Source organism: Mya arenaria, chromosome 2 (assembly GCF_026914265.1).
Source record: "Mya arenaria isolate MELC-2E11 chromosome 2, ASM2691426v1".
NCBI lineage: Eukaryota > Metazoa > Mollusca > Bivalvia > Myida > Myidae > Mya > Mya arenaria.
The window spans coordinates 52697619-52714178 of NC_069123.1; the positions used below are offsets into that span (position 1 = coordinate 52697619).

Sequence of the window (16560 nt, forward strand, 5' to 3'; positions counted from 1 at the left end):
GCTTACTTCCTGTTCACCGTTTCAAGGGAGATAATTTTGTATTATTCGTACCCAAACATCATTACTTGATTTGCGTTTCGTACCAAAATATCATTAAATATTCTTCTGTTTTATTAAAGTATATATATGTCATGCATAGTCCACAGTTTACATAGTTAAAATATATACAAATTTGCCTTAGATGATCATATATCTATGTGTATGTATCTTGGAGAGCATCTATCAATAGTTTGCTCAATCGAGAATGGCTTAATGACTGGGAATGGTTCCGGGGCGGTCGAAAACACTTTTCTGATTTTTTTACGGAGGATATGACTGGAACACCTCTGAATCCATAGCAAACAAAAGTAGGCACCAGCAGTCTGTTTACGATTTTTGATATTTGTAAACAGAAAAAAGGGACACATAAACTGTCCAATTTTCCCCTCAAAGCCCATTTTAGTGGCTACTCTGCTCAAAGGAAGTTTGACAAATTTCGCTGCAGCTGATTTCAAAGCATATGCATGCTTTACTGAAACTAGGGACTAGTTTATGGTTTTAAAAATAAACTCTTTACGGTCTACTTTTTATTACGAAATAGAATGGCAAACTATTGGGTGTGTTTAAACTAATATACTGACGACTGCCAGGACCCTTCAACAAATGTTGCTATATGCTCAAATATTGTCTTTGAAGTCCCAACTTTGAAATGCGTTATTTACGCGATTCAGCAAAAAGGCTGTTGCGTGATTAGTGATTGAAATCATCACGTAATGCTTCCAATGTTTTCAAAAAAGTTCAAATATCCGTCAGTCTAGTATGAGTCCTTATGGGCGAGAAGTGAATGTGGTATTTGTTTTATTTTAGTTTTCATTACTGTACCCACTACGACCAGGCTTTTTATACTTAAATTTTATTTCTACCGACTTTTCGACATCTGAAGGTAGAAAAATAGTGATGAAAGTGTTATCAGATACATTACTGGGGAAATTAATTGTGGTGCCAAAATATGAGCGAATCCCTTTAATGTATTAAATGTTCTAGTACTGATCCACTAACCATTAAGTTGGTCTTGTAATGTTCGTCTGACCGTCTTGCAAAATTGTTAACAATTGTCTATGCTTTTCTCTCTGCAAAATTTAAAAATAGGCGCCAATCGATGTTTGTTTTCTTCGTATTTAAGACGAAAGGTAAACACTCCGTCCGTCCGGGAAAAAATGGATTCTGCAATTTATCAGGAAACATGCAAGCTATGTTTAGTACGCAAGCTAGGTTTATGAAACTTTGTATTGATTAGAGAGATTATGAACGTCATTATTTTTTTCTTGACGAACAAAAAAATGTTGATATGGTAACAAAATTGTGAAAATATTACATTTAAACTGGATCTTCGGTAAACTAAAAAACTTTTATAGCTATGTTTATGAAACTTGATATGTTGATAGAGGGCAGTAAAGACATAATAAAGACCGTCCTGTGATATTACAATTAGAAAGCAAGCTATTTTTATGAAGGGTAATATGGAGAATATGCCCACCATTTAAAAAACCAACAGATATAAATAATAATGAAAACACTTCACGAAGTAAAACGTGTAGGTTCATGCAAATTAGTATGTGGAGATTGGGAGTAGGATTGATCCAAGGTGGGGAGAGTAGTTTAGTTTGTTTTCATAAGACAAATGTGATTGCTATGGTAAAGGACATAGATAAAAAAATCTCAACAAGTGAATATTATACTAAGAAGCATGTCTCATGTAAAAAATAAATCATGATAGCGTCTTAAAATTTTTATGTAGTTATTAATTATACCAACCTTTTATTTGTTTGGGTGTTTGGACAAAACATGTGTGTTTCTACAACAACACTAAACTAGAGATGTATCCGTAGGAGACGGATGGCCCCATATGCCGCATTTGTCACAAAGGCAATGGTCATTATTTTGTCAATTCACCATAAATGCGCATCGAAATTAAAAGTTCAACAACTTAATGACATAAAATACCTTTCTGAAAGATTTCATGAGTGTATGACGAAGAAGTTTTGAGCGATACGAGTTCAACAAGTCAAAAAATGTGTTTTGCTTATTTAAAGGCCTATAATTCTGGATATACATTGTGCAGCGGCAAACATAATCCTTGGTACTCAACTTCATCACCTGGACAACATTCCCTGAAGTTTAATGGCAAGGTGAACTACTTTTTGAGTTTTTAACGACACAAGGCCAGAAATGCCAATTTTTGCTATTTCAAGGGTCAAAGCTCTGGTTAAACTCAGTACAGCGGGAAACGAAACCCAAAGTGCACAACTTCATTATCTAATTAACATCCTGTTAAGGTTACAAGACCCAAGGTAATATAAATTTGGACTTTTGAGCGACATAAATCCAAAAATGCTTTTTTTGCAAATTCATGGGCCATTACCCTGATTTTTATTAAGTACAGCTGGAAACGAAACACCAGGCGCAGTACTTCATCACCAAATAAGCATTTTACCAAGGTCTCTTGACTCTAGGTGAAATAATTTTGGAGATATAGGGACACACGTTCGCACAATACGGTTGGAATCGCGGACTTTCCAACATTTCTTGTTTATGTGTCTATTCCTTTTTAAAAAAGCCCCTAAAACGTGTATTCTTAAGTGTTTTTTTAATGGAAAACAGAACCAAATAAACTCCAAATCCTAATGAATTAGGTCATGTATATATACCCCCTTTGTAGGGGCATTACAAGTAAAATTCAAACCCTTCTGTTCATAAACAGTGAAGATCTTCAATCTGCCTGTGTAGTTTGTATGTAGATAATACAGGGATTAACAAACGTGGTGGCCAAGAGCAGGCATGGGGAACAAGACACCAGATAATGTTTTTTTTCAATTTATTCAGTACAGTTGCCTTCAAAACAAAGACAACAATATATGGAAACAGAAAAATAACATCATTGAAATACAATATTTTTTACAGTCTAACAACACAATGAAATGTGCCTTTGAAATGAACAAAAGCATTGCCAAATGTTTTAATTATTATACATAATTCGCAGTCACTTTTGTTGATACATGATATAATGCAATGACTTTAAGAGTATAGGTAAAAATTGAATACTGACATTCTAAGCAAACCGGCTCTAAGAAATCTAAAACATAAAACACACATAAAATGGTGATGGAAACAGGGATATCCCGAGTGATGGGTCAACATATGATCATATAATTAACAACTTGTTCCCAGGAAATTGCACATTTGAAATAATCCTAATATGATATAATTTAATAAACAAAGTCTAACGGTATATTCTTATTTTTTTATGACTGTCAGAACCTATACAACAAAACTTAGGACAAAAATGCAAGATGCTGTTCCACTTTTCAGTGCCATCATCCATAGAAGCAGCAATTAAATCCATGTTTGAATTTCTGGACTAAAAACTTTCTGTCTTTAAAGTCTACACATATACTGTAACTGAAACATAATCAATCTGTTGTTCAACTTTACTGATAAAATTCGGCATAAAATGCAGGAAAAAAACACTGTTTACATGCCCAAAGGCATAACAAATGCTCTTGTTTAAATGAAAAGAGGTTGATATAAATTACAGATATGAGAAAAGGAAAAGCATAAAAAACACACATAGGGCAATATTGTTAACAGTTATTTAATTAAAGACCAGAAATTGATCAAAGACATCAAATTCTTTTGTCATTTCATGGAAATTATAAGGGGAACAAATCTGTTGATTTTTTTTGGTTAACTTTCAAGTTTATGCAGTGGATGAAAATAATTCAACATTTTTATCATGCCCTATTCAAACATAACACACAATGACACACTTTCATAATCCAAAAATAGCACTTATGACTTCAAACGTTCATTGCAAGACTGTCCGCATACTTATTTATAAATACTGTAACTATGATGAAGAACCGTGATTTATAGTTGATATCTTTTCACGGCCCTATACACTACAATCACAATCCTTTACACCAGGTCATGGCCCTTTATACCATGATCTAGCCCTTCACACTACGATCTGATTAAGTAAATTCCATCAATCAATGATTTATTAAATTGTGATAATGTTTAACAATGAATGAAACCATGATAATGATTATCATGGTATTGTTTTAACTGCAATTCATGTTAATGAGATGAGATGAAACTAGCTATTCACACTTCCCTCTTTCTTTGATGAGACATGAAAATGACTCTAAGATCTCTGTGAATTCAAGTTTGGCTGATTAAAGAGAAGCACGCCAGTTTTTCTTGAGATCATTTACGGTTAAATAAACAGCAAATCAGCATTGAACATGTAACTCAATGAATACCAGGCCTGCTTACAAAAACATCTCAACACTAAACCATACATTTATGGCCAGAGCAGCAATTCCAAGTTTGTGATTTTGATGAATTAAATCCTTAGATCCTTAAATATTTACCCCCTGTTTAAACAAACCAGACATTTCCAAAGAATACAATTTCTTCAACCCTTAAATTTGTTTTGCTTTTTAATAGAAAAACTAATTATACATGCAAACATTTGGATTGAATCATTTTAACTAAAACGTTAAACTTGAACATCATTTTGTCTGGTTTGTTCCAATGAAGTAAAATGCAAAAATAAATTATACAGCATACGTATATTACAATACACTCCTATTACTGACATTTATTCCGGCTCATTATTATCAACAATCTCAACACTGAGATTGATTCTGTTATGATTATTGATGTGAAAGAAATTAGAAAATGGTTAATAAATAATTTGAAAATCCTAAACATAATCATTAAACATTGCTGTAAACATCAACAACTAAGTTACAAAACATAGCACATAATTAACAAAGCTGCCAAATTAAACATCTATAGCATTTACAATGTATACCATAATACAAACATGTTCATTAAAACTATCTATAATCCAGTAAAACACCTACTTACAAGAGCCACGTTTTGTATGACATTTTATGTCTTTAACCATAACACAGCAAAGTATTGTAAGTTTATTCTTAAGCAAACGTTCTCCATCCCTAATGTTAACTAACACTGTATTCTGAACTCAAGAGTTAAGTTTGAGAAAATATGCCGTATTTCAAACGGGAAGAATGAACATTGTGATTAAGTTTACAAAAAGAAAAAAAAATGTTAACTGGTTTATAGTCGAGTTCAACTAATCAGACCAACATTATCCTACAATGGGTGTTCAGGAAAGTTTCTCACCAACATTAATAAGCCATAAAATATTGGCAACAACTCCATAATTATACATTTTGCCCATATATCACATATAACTGCACCCTATATTCCACTTGTTGCTCAATGGCTATAGCAGTCCTCCTCATGAAGTACACTTAAAACAAATACAAACTGAACATCAAGCAAAGGCAAAATGTACATACCAAATGGTGAAACTGGTAAGTTTTTTAACTAGTTTTAACCATCGATCTAACAACTTAAATTTACCTTGATTAATGTCAGTTAGAAATTAACGGTAGCATTCCACATACATGTATTTTCATTTATTGTATACATTTCCATCAATGATTTCCACTAAATGGGAAAATTTCTAGTGATCCATTAACTTTTCTTTTGCTGATGTCTTTTGTCTTATGTTTCTATCAACAATGCAATCCATAAGGTAACCTATGTGTTGTACAAATGAACACCATTAGCCTAATCAATATGGCATTCTGTACTTCATACACATTTGGTTCTGTAACATTCACTCAAACCCTTCCTTTACTCCTTGTGCAATTCTTTGATATAACAGTCCAATGTCAATGGTGCAAGTTCCATCAATCTTAACCCCCTGTTGATTGTTACAAAGAAAATCCCTCACTCTTTGGCATCTCCTGTTTGTTCAGTCATTATATCTGTCTTAATGTGTTTATTAGTTGGCTCGTCCCCAGCATTTCTACATTCAATGTGTTCCTCCAGAGCTCTCTTAGTCGTTACTGACACTGCAGGTGCATTTGTTAATGCACTAACCTGAAAATGCATAATATCAAAAATTATTTATTATTCCATTTTTTAAACAACATTTGATATCTTAGAACACAAATTTTGAAATGCCTTATACAGTGTTTTCAATGTGTTCCAATCCGCAGACATGATGCAATTGTCCTTCTAAAAGGCCACTAATCAATTCCAAAGTGAACAAGAGAGACATGGAGCAAGTTGTCAAGCTCTCAAAAAATTCTATAACAAGTTTCATAAAATTTTGTGTTAAATGGCAATGATTGTAAGATCCCTATTATAACACAATCGTTGACCATAATTGTAGTTCAATTCATTTTGCGGTAAAACATTTGCCACTAAATTAGTATGCACTAGTGTAATATAATAAAATATATAGTGCTGGTTTTACACTAGAAACAAGCAATGTCATTTGATAAAAAAAACAACATCAAAAACAATACATTGTCACTCTAAGGGCAAACTAAATACTAAATAATGTTCAAAAATTGGCACACTCAAAAATAAAAGCAAGTTATAACTTTGAATAACACATACTACCTACCAGAACTGATTGGCTTGCAATTGATGTGGCTTGTTGCTGCAGTTGTTGCTGTAATTGCTGCTGTAGCTGTTGCTGGGCAGCCTGTTGAACCGCCTGCTGCTGTGCCTGTAAATGATATAACCTGCAGACTGTATGACCATATATCATCATGAAATTGTTATTCTAAAATTATGCTTTCATGAAAGAAGCAATAAAACATGAGACTGATAAAAAAAGGCTAAATAAAATTATTAAAAAACCTGCTCATTAATCAACTGACATGTACTTTGGTCGCGATTGATATCTCCCAGCCAGGCTTCATGATGCAATAACCATTATCTCTCTATCTTTACATTTGAAAAAGCAAAAAGCTGGCACATGTGCCTCCTACATAATGTGTGAATGTACCTGTTGGTGTGCCTGCTGTTGGAGGTGTTGCTGTAGTGCCTGGAGGCTGACCTGGGTTGCCCCACCCCCGACCTGGGCCATTGCGTGCTGTACAAGTTGAACCCCAGACTGGGAAAGTAAGGTCAGACCACCCTGGCTGCTCATCGCTCCCTGGCTTACCTACACATCAGAACATTTATAATTAGTTTTGTTGTTATTAATCAAAAGCACTAAAACTGTTTGAATGGTAAGAAAGGTATATTTAATTTTATCTTTGCCATGGTTACTTACATGACACTATTGGTTTTACAGGTCAATATTTTTAGAATAATAATAATAATAATAATTATAATAATAATAATAATATCTTTATTTAGGGAAGGTATAAACACATTATGACATAATTGCAGGTTCAACCATAACAACATCATATTTACAATGTGGCCATCTATGAAGAAAAACAAACAAACAAAAACAAAATGCACTTATACATTCCTATACAAGAACTTATGATGTTTTGAATATAATTATTCTATACAAATCATGTAAGTAATATAACAATTATTTCAAATTATTTCATGTATACGCCGACAGACACTCAATAAAACACAACACTTTATAAAACTAAAACTTTATTTTAATCTTTAAGATAATGAAATGATGATATACCTTTTTGAAACTAATAATATGCACATTTCAAGAGGTGCACTTTGTAATTATGCTTAAATGTGTTCAACTTTTTTGCATTTCGTATTTCATCCGAAATAGTATTCCAAACTTTCATACTGTAGTACGAAAAAGAATCCATGAAATAGTTAGAAGGGTATTTGGTGTCATGTCAGTTCAAAGATATGATGACATGATGTTAAGTGACATCCTTGAAAACCATTTATGGGCCTATATAGGGCTTTTAAGAAATCTTTTCCTTTTTATTAGATAACATGTTACAATTAACTTCAATTTTAAATTTAGTATTGACAAAAACAAACTAGTATATTATGCAAAGATGTAAGAGTTTAGTATGGCTTGGCAACCTGATTGTAGGATCCAGAGGTGGGGGCATTAGAGACTGTGGTGGTTTGTGCAGCCAGAGCGGACATGAGCTGGTGTGCTGCTTGCTGTCCAGCATGGGCGGCTGCTGCTAGCTGCTGTGGGGAGGCTGTCGACTGTAGGGCTGTGTTCCCTGCCTGCCCTGACATGTTGGCCACCAGGGTCACTGGTCGCACCATCTGGCTGCTGGATATTGGTACAACTGCTTGCAACTTCTCTGCAAGAGCTGTAACATACAAACAACTCATTGTTTTTTTCAATCCAAAAACAGGTCTTATTTCATTATAGTATTAAGTACCATTCAGCTAAGGATAAATTTTAATGCAAATAATAGATAAATTTTGTAGATAATTGGTTGTATTACTAATCCCTATGATTCCCTTTATAAGCTGATAGTGGAATTGCTTGCAAGCTTAAAACATGAAAATCTCGAAGCAAAAATGCAAAGCACAACTAGTAAGCATTATATTCATCTTGCAGCAATAAGCTACATATGTACAAACCAATACAAATGCATGGAGAGGATAAAGGTAATTTCAACACCATATTGCATTACTATCAATATCTCAAGTGCAGGGATTCAGCTCTGATTATATGCCCATTTCTCCTTATAGATGTACAGTACATGTGCCAAATCGCCCAACCTGTGCACTAATAATAGACAAAAGGTTTTTTGTTCACAATATTGGTATTGTGTACCCTACTTCAGTGTAGTATGATTATGAGTTTTATAAAGACGTAAGCATGTGTGTTGAAATGGCAGCACTAGGATGTTTACATTTGTTACATTTTATTAATCAGGTTAAGCATTGTGCAAATTACACAAGTCCCCCCATGCTTCTATCAGGGTAAGGAACTATGATGTTCTTTTTCTGTTTCACTTGCACCAAGAATACAATGGAAATGGAGCATAGATGGGGATATCCAATCAAAAGTAACCTTGATAGTGAAAATGTGGCCCTGGTCTGTAGCCATGATATGCATATGGATCCATTCCATACACTGGTACAAAGTTGGAGTAAGCATACATATATATTTGCGATCCAATACATTTCAAATAGTTTTATTAGTTAGATTATTTAGCATAAACTATCAATGTTTGAAACTCTACAGCTTTAATAACAGCAGAAGAAGAGAATCTAAGAAAGAGGCTGGCATATTCGAAAGTGCACACCTAGATTGTTCAGTCACTATAAAACTAAACCAGCAACTAATAAACTGAAGTACAATCATTAATAAAGTGAGACAAAATATTAACCTGGATTTTGTGAAGAAGGATCTTTTTTAATTTCCACATGAGTTGCCCCATTGGAGAGCGCCTGGAGACCAGAGGGGCCATTAAGAACAACCTGGGCTCCGTTGGTGACGATCACCTTGGGCTTGCTGATCATGGATGGAAGCTGGTGGAGTGCCGCACCAGTGGAGGGAGACATACCGTATGCTGTTGACTGGGTCAGGCTCACCGGTGTAAACACTCCAGTTCCTAAAACAAGAAAGGTCCAGTATAACACTGTTGCTTGATAGTAATCATGACGCATGATTAGCCTGCAAAAAACATTGTCCCTGTTCTACAACAATTGCTTAAGTCAAATTTGGTGTGAAACCTTTATCTAAGGGACAATAATAAAAGTTCATATTCTGCGTAAATACCGTAGTAGATTGCCAATTGGCAGGCTGATTAAATATCAAGTAAATCAAATCAAAATTTTCATTAGTTTATAATTAATGTCTGCAAAAATCTGATAAAATCATTTGTTATACAATAAGAGCGGTCACATAGACCATTCTGCCGCTTACGGCTTTTAAGTTTAAGGATTCCAAAGTTTTGGTGATTTGTGCATGGTAAACCTAGATTACATGCAAACCCTAACCAGAATTTATAAGTCAAATAAAAAAGGGGCAGCAAGATAGGGTTAACATTAAGTTTGTTTAGGTAGGTTGGGTGGTTGAATACTGTTGTATGAAGTGTAAATGCAATACATTAAATTATTGCAGAGACATAAACCTTTGTTAATTGTGGTTAAAAGCAAAACCTAAACCAGAATTTTTAAAGTCGAATTATAAACGACCATAGTTTGCATTTTATGCAAAATAGAGTTATCTAACTCGGCTATTCAATGAAGATGGATGGTGGTGGACCATTGTGTAAAGTCTCAATGAAATATATGTAGTTAATATATATTAATGATGTGTGATTAAATGCAAAACCTAAATACCGACAGGACTTTTGATTGAAAACCTTAATAGCTTCCTGTAGAAGGTGCTAAGGCCTAAAAAAAAAATACATTTGGTTCGGGTTACCCGACCCTACCTACGGAATAGGCGCCGACCCTACCGTTTTTATAGTCAGTTTGAAAAAAAATATGAAAAACCAAAAAAAAAAAAAAATAATAATTTTTAATTGCTTTTTAATATGAAGTTTAAACCTTAAATGATTATACAGAAGATAACTTTATCACCATTCTCCAATGATGAAAATGATATTCTTATATAAAGACTAATAAAAAAAAAATATTTAAAAAAAATAAAAAGCCTACCCACCCTACCTATTTTTGAAAAGGATGTAACCCTAACCAAACATTTTCTTTTTTAGGCCTAATAGAATATTTTGATAATATGGTCAGATTTTACAAGACCTGCAGGTCATCACAGGTCAGGCATGAATTAATGATAAGAGATTTCGTAACAATGTGTAAAATAAAAAAGATCAAGCCATTTCCATCCTTGCAATTTTTGTGCATGCCTTTTAATAATTATCATAAATAAAAAATAATAAAAACCTCTATTTTCATACAAAAACAAAAGCCAATAAGATAAATTTTTATCAAATTTGACACAAGATCTGAAATCTGCCCTCAAAACTATAACAAACAGTGAGTTTCGTTAACATGGGAATTCAGTGTTTATAGCATAAAAATGTTAACCCAGGTCAAGATTGTCAATCAAAAGTGGCTCTCCAGGTGAACCAATGTAGGTCTTTATAACTACAAGTAAGTGCAACTGAGAGGTGATTAGGCAATTCAGATATGGCACAAGCTTACCCTGCAAAACTTGAGTGGCTGGAGAGCCAGGCGCAGATTGACTTATTCGGAGGTCAGTGGCAGAAGGAGGTAGCATGGCCTGGGCTCGATGCACAGTGGTGCCCATAGGAGGGGTCAGAGTGGAGCCCATCTCATCATCAGGAGTAGGGCTTCCCTCTCGTGAAAAGCTGTCAGGGGTGTATGCTCCACCCATGTGACTAGGAGAGGTAGGGGCAGACCTGGAACAAACACAACCTTTATCTGCTTGTACTAATATTGTACATGTCTTAAAATTACTTGTAAATTTGATGGTTTATCTTCAGTGGAAAGCTTTAACTACTAAATCTTAACACATTTATGGAATTAGTTTTATAAAACAAAGACTTCCTTTTATTGAAACATGTTTCCTTTAAAGACTCTTGATCTAGTTACTAAGGAGTTGCATTCTTTAAGGTGTACCTTGATGAAAGACTTTCAAAGGGAGCCCGGAAACATGGGACACCTCGCTGCCGCCGTCTCCTGAAAGCTTGCGCTGTAAGTTTTGCCTCAGATGCTGGATCAATGCGCCAGAATGACCCTTTCCCTGGCTCCTCTTGAGATCTGGCTACTTTTACAAAGTATCTATTCAGTGACAAGTTGTGACGAATGGAGTTCTGAAAATAAGGAAACATGATGCCAACATATAGAATGATTGTGTTAGTATCTAAGAGAGAGTTTGATAACCTGAATGGTGTCTCTGTAATAATAATAACACAACATCATCATATAAGTGAATGAACAAGCGCAAATAACTTTTAATGTGGCATCTTAGGTAAGTGGTGCTGTAACATGTTAAATAATAACATATGATAAAAACATGATTATAACAGATTCATGGATACACATAAATTACATACCTGCCAACCTTTGTCAGCATTCCTATAATATGGATAGTTCTTGGTAATATACGCATATATTCCACTAAGAGTCAATTGTTTATCCACAGCTGAGGTTATTGCTTGCACTATAAGCTGTGCATATGAGTAAGGTGGTTTTGATTCATCTCTAACACTAATTTCTGAAGTAGCAGATGGAGGCGTAGCAAGCTGGTTAATGTTCATGTTGTCTTTCTCTGCCTCCTGGCGGTGATGTTGTGCAGCCGCCGACAGGGCGGCCATCTGAATGTCTGACATGCCAATCATACGTCCTGCCCCAGACCTTGGGCTAGTAGGGCAAGAGTTTGCAGCACTATAAAAAAGAAATGCACTGTAAAACATTTCAATTTTTCATTATTACCCTTACATATCATTTTCCAAGTATGATTTCCAAAGTATACATTTATATCATAACATAACTTGACAGTTTTCTGTCACATTGTTGTTGCTTTATGTGAAATACTTGGATAATTACTCATGCAAGTACTAAAACTATGTTAACTTCAAGAAAGTGCACGCTCAAGCAAGAGCTATCAATAACTAAGGACTGGAAGTTGTCCGTGAGAGTGGCCTAGTGGGATAGGTGTCTGCCTCCCACCAAAGAGGTTGTGGGTTCAATCCCTACTAGGGGTATGTTCTCATGGCCTCTCAAAAATGTACACAGTACTGGTTTCTTGCAAGGAAACAGACTCGAGAGTGATCTTATAAGCTATCAGCTTTCGTCACAATCAAGCTAAAATAAATAAGTATAAACCAAGGAATGGACTGACTGGATATTCTGTACTTTACCTTATTGTTCCTGTAGGTGATAGACAGGGGCTGTTTTGAATACTGTGATTTGCCTCTGGGATATTTATTTTTAGCTGAGGAAGAACCTTCTTCTTTGGCGGACTGGATGGAGGCGGTGGTTCCAAAATTGGCTGATTTACTTCATCCTCAACTAGTGACTGGAAACTAATCTTGATGTTTGTGCTTGGAAATCTCAGAACACACCTGAAAAATCATATATCAAGTCACATTCAAACTATGTATGTGTAAGTAACTGAAGAAGTCGTACAAACACATACTCGCACAACTACAAGCCAAAGTCGAGCCATATACGAAGAAGTCCCCAATATAAAAGTATTATAAGTGGTAGGTAAGGTGCGATAAATGTGTCAGAAGGTTATTGGCAGGAACAGGAACACAATAGAAAACTTTGCATAGTTGTGATTCAGATTCATAAAAGTTGCTTGCCTTATACACCTTTTATTAATTTACAACGATAATTCTTAATCAATAAAATATTTAAAAAAACAATATTTTATCCAATCTACACTGTGTTCTTACACATAAAGTCTGATGATAATAATGTGTAGTACATAATACATATGAGGGGTAACTTTTCCGTATATGGTGCTACTGCAGTGATGCAAGTTTGTTTTGATACAACTTTTCTTGTAAGTGTGTACATGGGATCAAATTTAAATAATCATAGCAATGCTCCAATGTTATACATAAGTGCACTGAAGTGAGATTGTTGATTTACTTTTCTTTTCCGTAGACTTTACAGTTTACTGTGTAGATGACCTATTTTTCACATAATCTAAGGCCAACAGCAAATCTGTATTTACATCAACAAAAACAGTAAGACATGTTCAATCAGATCAATTTAACACATTCAAATTACAAGTTGTTGGTGAAAAAATGCAATGGAGAGCAAATTAAGACCCAATAATTTATGCTGTTGACAGGTGTTTTTAATGCACTTTGTTTACACATTCCGCCATTTTGAATCGACCACATGGTAACATAAACTTCCTTGACAAATTCTAAATGTAAACAATGACATTTGACACCGAAAACAGGCACTAGAATGCCATCTTCTGTTCACTTAATGTCGTTTCAAAATAAAATTACTCTTTAAGAACACTGTTGGTGACATTAAGCTTATTACAGTGCTCGGCATAGTGTTTATTTTTATCTTTGATTTAGAACACTCACGATCTGGGTAACTGCAAAGGCGGCGCTCCTTTCCGTTGAAAGATACCGTCGATGAAGATGCCATTCTTGCCATTGCATTTCATAAAAAAGTTTGGAAGTTCAAAGTTGATTTCCAGGTGGACTCGCGATATGAAGCTCGAATGCCCCATGTTTACATCAACATCGCCCTTGCTGCTATTTCGGCCAATTGTAACGCGTGTTTTCCTCATATCAAACTTGAAATCCTTCCCTTCCAGACGAGCAATAGATGTTCCTTTGGGCTCTGGGGCCCACTGAATATTCGAAGGGCTTGCTGGCGCTGACTTGAGCGAAAGCAAAGCCCATACATCGTTCTCTGAAGGTTGTTGTACAGACATCACGAGGTCGATTTACCAAGATGGCAGCTAGGAAAACACAGTCACCTCGTGCCTCGCTGTTTACATCTGTAGTTTACCCACAATGCATTTCAAAACGTCTACAGTCTGTTTCATACCTGACAATTGATATATTTTTTAAACATAAAACCAGACAAAATATCACATTCGGGTAAAGATATGATAATAATAAACATGAAATAACTTGTTCTTATTGAAAAACATTCAATCAAGCTTTAACTTTAGTTGGGAATGTGCATTTTGAAAATGGAGACCTAAGCGTTGATAAAGACTATAGCATTTCGATATTATCCGCGCGTGTCGCTGCCAGACTTTCAAAATATTTACATTTTGGTGCGCAAAACAGGACGAAAACATCAAGCGCTGCATACATGTATATAACACTGTCTAAACGTTTACGTCTCACGTTTACATGGAATTTTAGTAAATTGCGAATCTAGACACATTTTTAACACTATCACATAAGCTATTAAGTGATTAATGAAAAATAGTTGTTAATAATAAGAAAGGAGCACAATCGATCGGTTAATTGATGCCATTTTTACTTTCTTAATTTTTAGGACATTAATTTACCGTCTTTAACTCATTCGTCTTAAATGATCAAAACCAAACAAAAATGCTTATGAATTAGGTACAGTTAAGATATCTTATCGGCTAATTAACTTTTATATTTGTGGCTACGGAAGCCGCAGTAATAATTTAAAAACAACAACAACAACACGATGATATAAAGCCTTACACGTTTTATTACTACGTAAATCATATGCACTTTTTGTCTTGATCATAAAAGCATTATGAGATAAACAATGTTATGCTTTAAAATAAGGTAAAAGATCGCACCACCAATACTGTGCAGCTTGAACTGGTAAAAAAGTGATGCTATGTATTCAGCTCATTCATTCAGTGCACGTGCAGCAGCTAGGTAGATCTAATACAGGTGCAATACATTTCCGCATAATGCATGTATATTGTACGGGTATTTTATCAATCTTGGATTATTACGTTTATTGCTTCCAGTATCAATACACAGTAGAGGCTGATTCGCGCATTTTATCATGAATCAGTTCCGGAGTCAACATATTAAAGAAAAAGTGTGCCGTTTTTTTAATGTCTATACTTTTCGAAATCACCAGTGCATACTTCATATAATATTCGTACGGAATACGCCTGCAACAGCACATTCATGACAGTACAGTCGACAGTTATAATGAACCAATAAAAATGCCGTCGCAATCAATTTACTTTATATTTGTATTTATTTGCTCGTGGAAAACCTTTTATAGTAGTAGAGTTTTAATAATATTGACAAACTGTGTTCTCTGATTATGTCAATATAAAATTATATTGATCAAGACTCACGTTCAATTCAAAGAAAGGAAATTGTCCGTTAATTATTTTAAATTATAAACTTATGGTTTCTATTTTTGACCGGTACCTCGCCGCTGTAAATCACACAAGCACGGCGTTGACCGTACCTATATGATATACGAATCGACGACACCATTATATTGACTACCTGCGTCATCCCCGAAAGATCAGTGATATCTAGCGTGCGCTTCGAGTGCGGAAGCAAGGTGCTTTGTTCGGGTGCGAAATACCAGTAATTCCGTCATAAACTGTAAGATACAAGTTATCTGATTTACTTCGCTCGACTCTATGCCCCCCCCCCCCCCCATATTCTCTATTCTCGCCCCAGACAACGTTTTTTTTCTGTTCATCGTCAGTAATTTAGAGGTGAGACATTTAACGTTGAATGATGTCGTTAATTCTCGCATAAGTGATAATCCAACATATATTATAATAATACAGAAATGTTCAAATCATTCATAATAATCCTGATAATAACGTTACACTGACTTAATGTATACCAACCAGAACGTGACTTTCTTTGCCAAAAGAAGTAAATATATTTATGTATAATGGTAAGAACATATTAAGGGATAATTGACCCGAATATAACCTTTGGATCATTGCATTGGTGAAATATATTAAGATCGTTAGTAGATAGTAATAAACCACATACTTTATGCCTTAGACGTCTCCGTGGCCTAGTGGTTAAACGTCCGCGGGAGGTCGTGGGTTCGATCCATGGCCGCGTCATACCAAAAGACGTTAAAAATTGGTACAAGTAGCCCCCTTGCCTGGCGCTCGGCATTTAAAGGGTAGTGCTTGGAAAAGTGGTGTACTCAGTACTGGTTTAACCCAGGAAAGTTGTACCCCGTGTATCGGTGCTTTACAGCGAGCACGTAAAAGAACCAAGGGGTCTCTTCGAAAAAGAGCTAGGGTATTGCACCCGGACTTCCTTGTATCCCACCACTGTCTCTTCAGCGTGCTGTCCCTTCAGCAAAACAAAGGACCCC

At 35.1% G+C, this 16560-nt stretch overlaps 1 protein-coding gene across 1 annotated transcript; it reads right to left on the bottom strand.

Annotated features, from left to right (window-relative positions):
• Nucleotides 1–2837: 2837 nt before the first annotated feature.
• On the bottom strand, nucleotides 2838–14244 carry LOC128206410 (forkhead box protein K2-like). Its single transcript, XM_052908826.1, has 10 exons — nucleotides 13827–14244; nucleotides 12633–12836; nucleotides 11826–12156; nucleotides 11389–11582; nucleotides 10951–11168; nucleotides 9168–9392; nucleotides 7894–8135; nucleotides 6881–7039; nucleotides 6494–6598; nucleotides 2838–5961 (listed from the first exon to the last, which is right to left on the bottom strand). The coding sequence occupies exons 1-10, from the start codon at nucleotides 14180–14182 to the stop codon at nucleotides 5809–5811; spliced, it is 2187 nt and encodes a 728-aa protein (XP_052764786.1). The 5' UTR covers nucleotides 14183–14244; the 3' UTR covers nucleotides 2838–5808.
• Between the last annotated feature and the right edge of the window lie 2316 nt (nucleotides 14245–16560).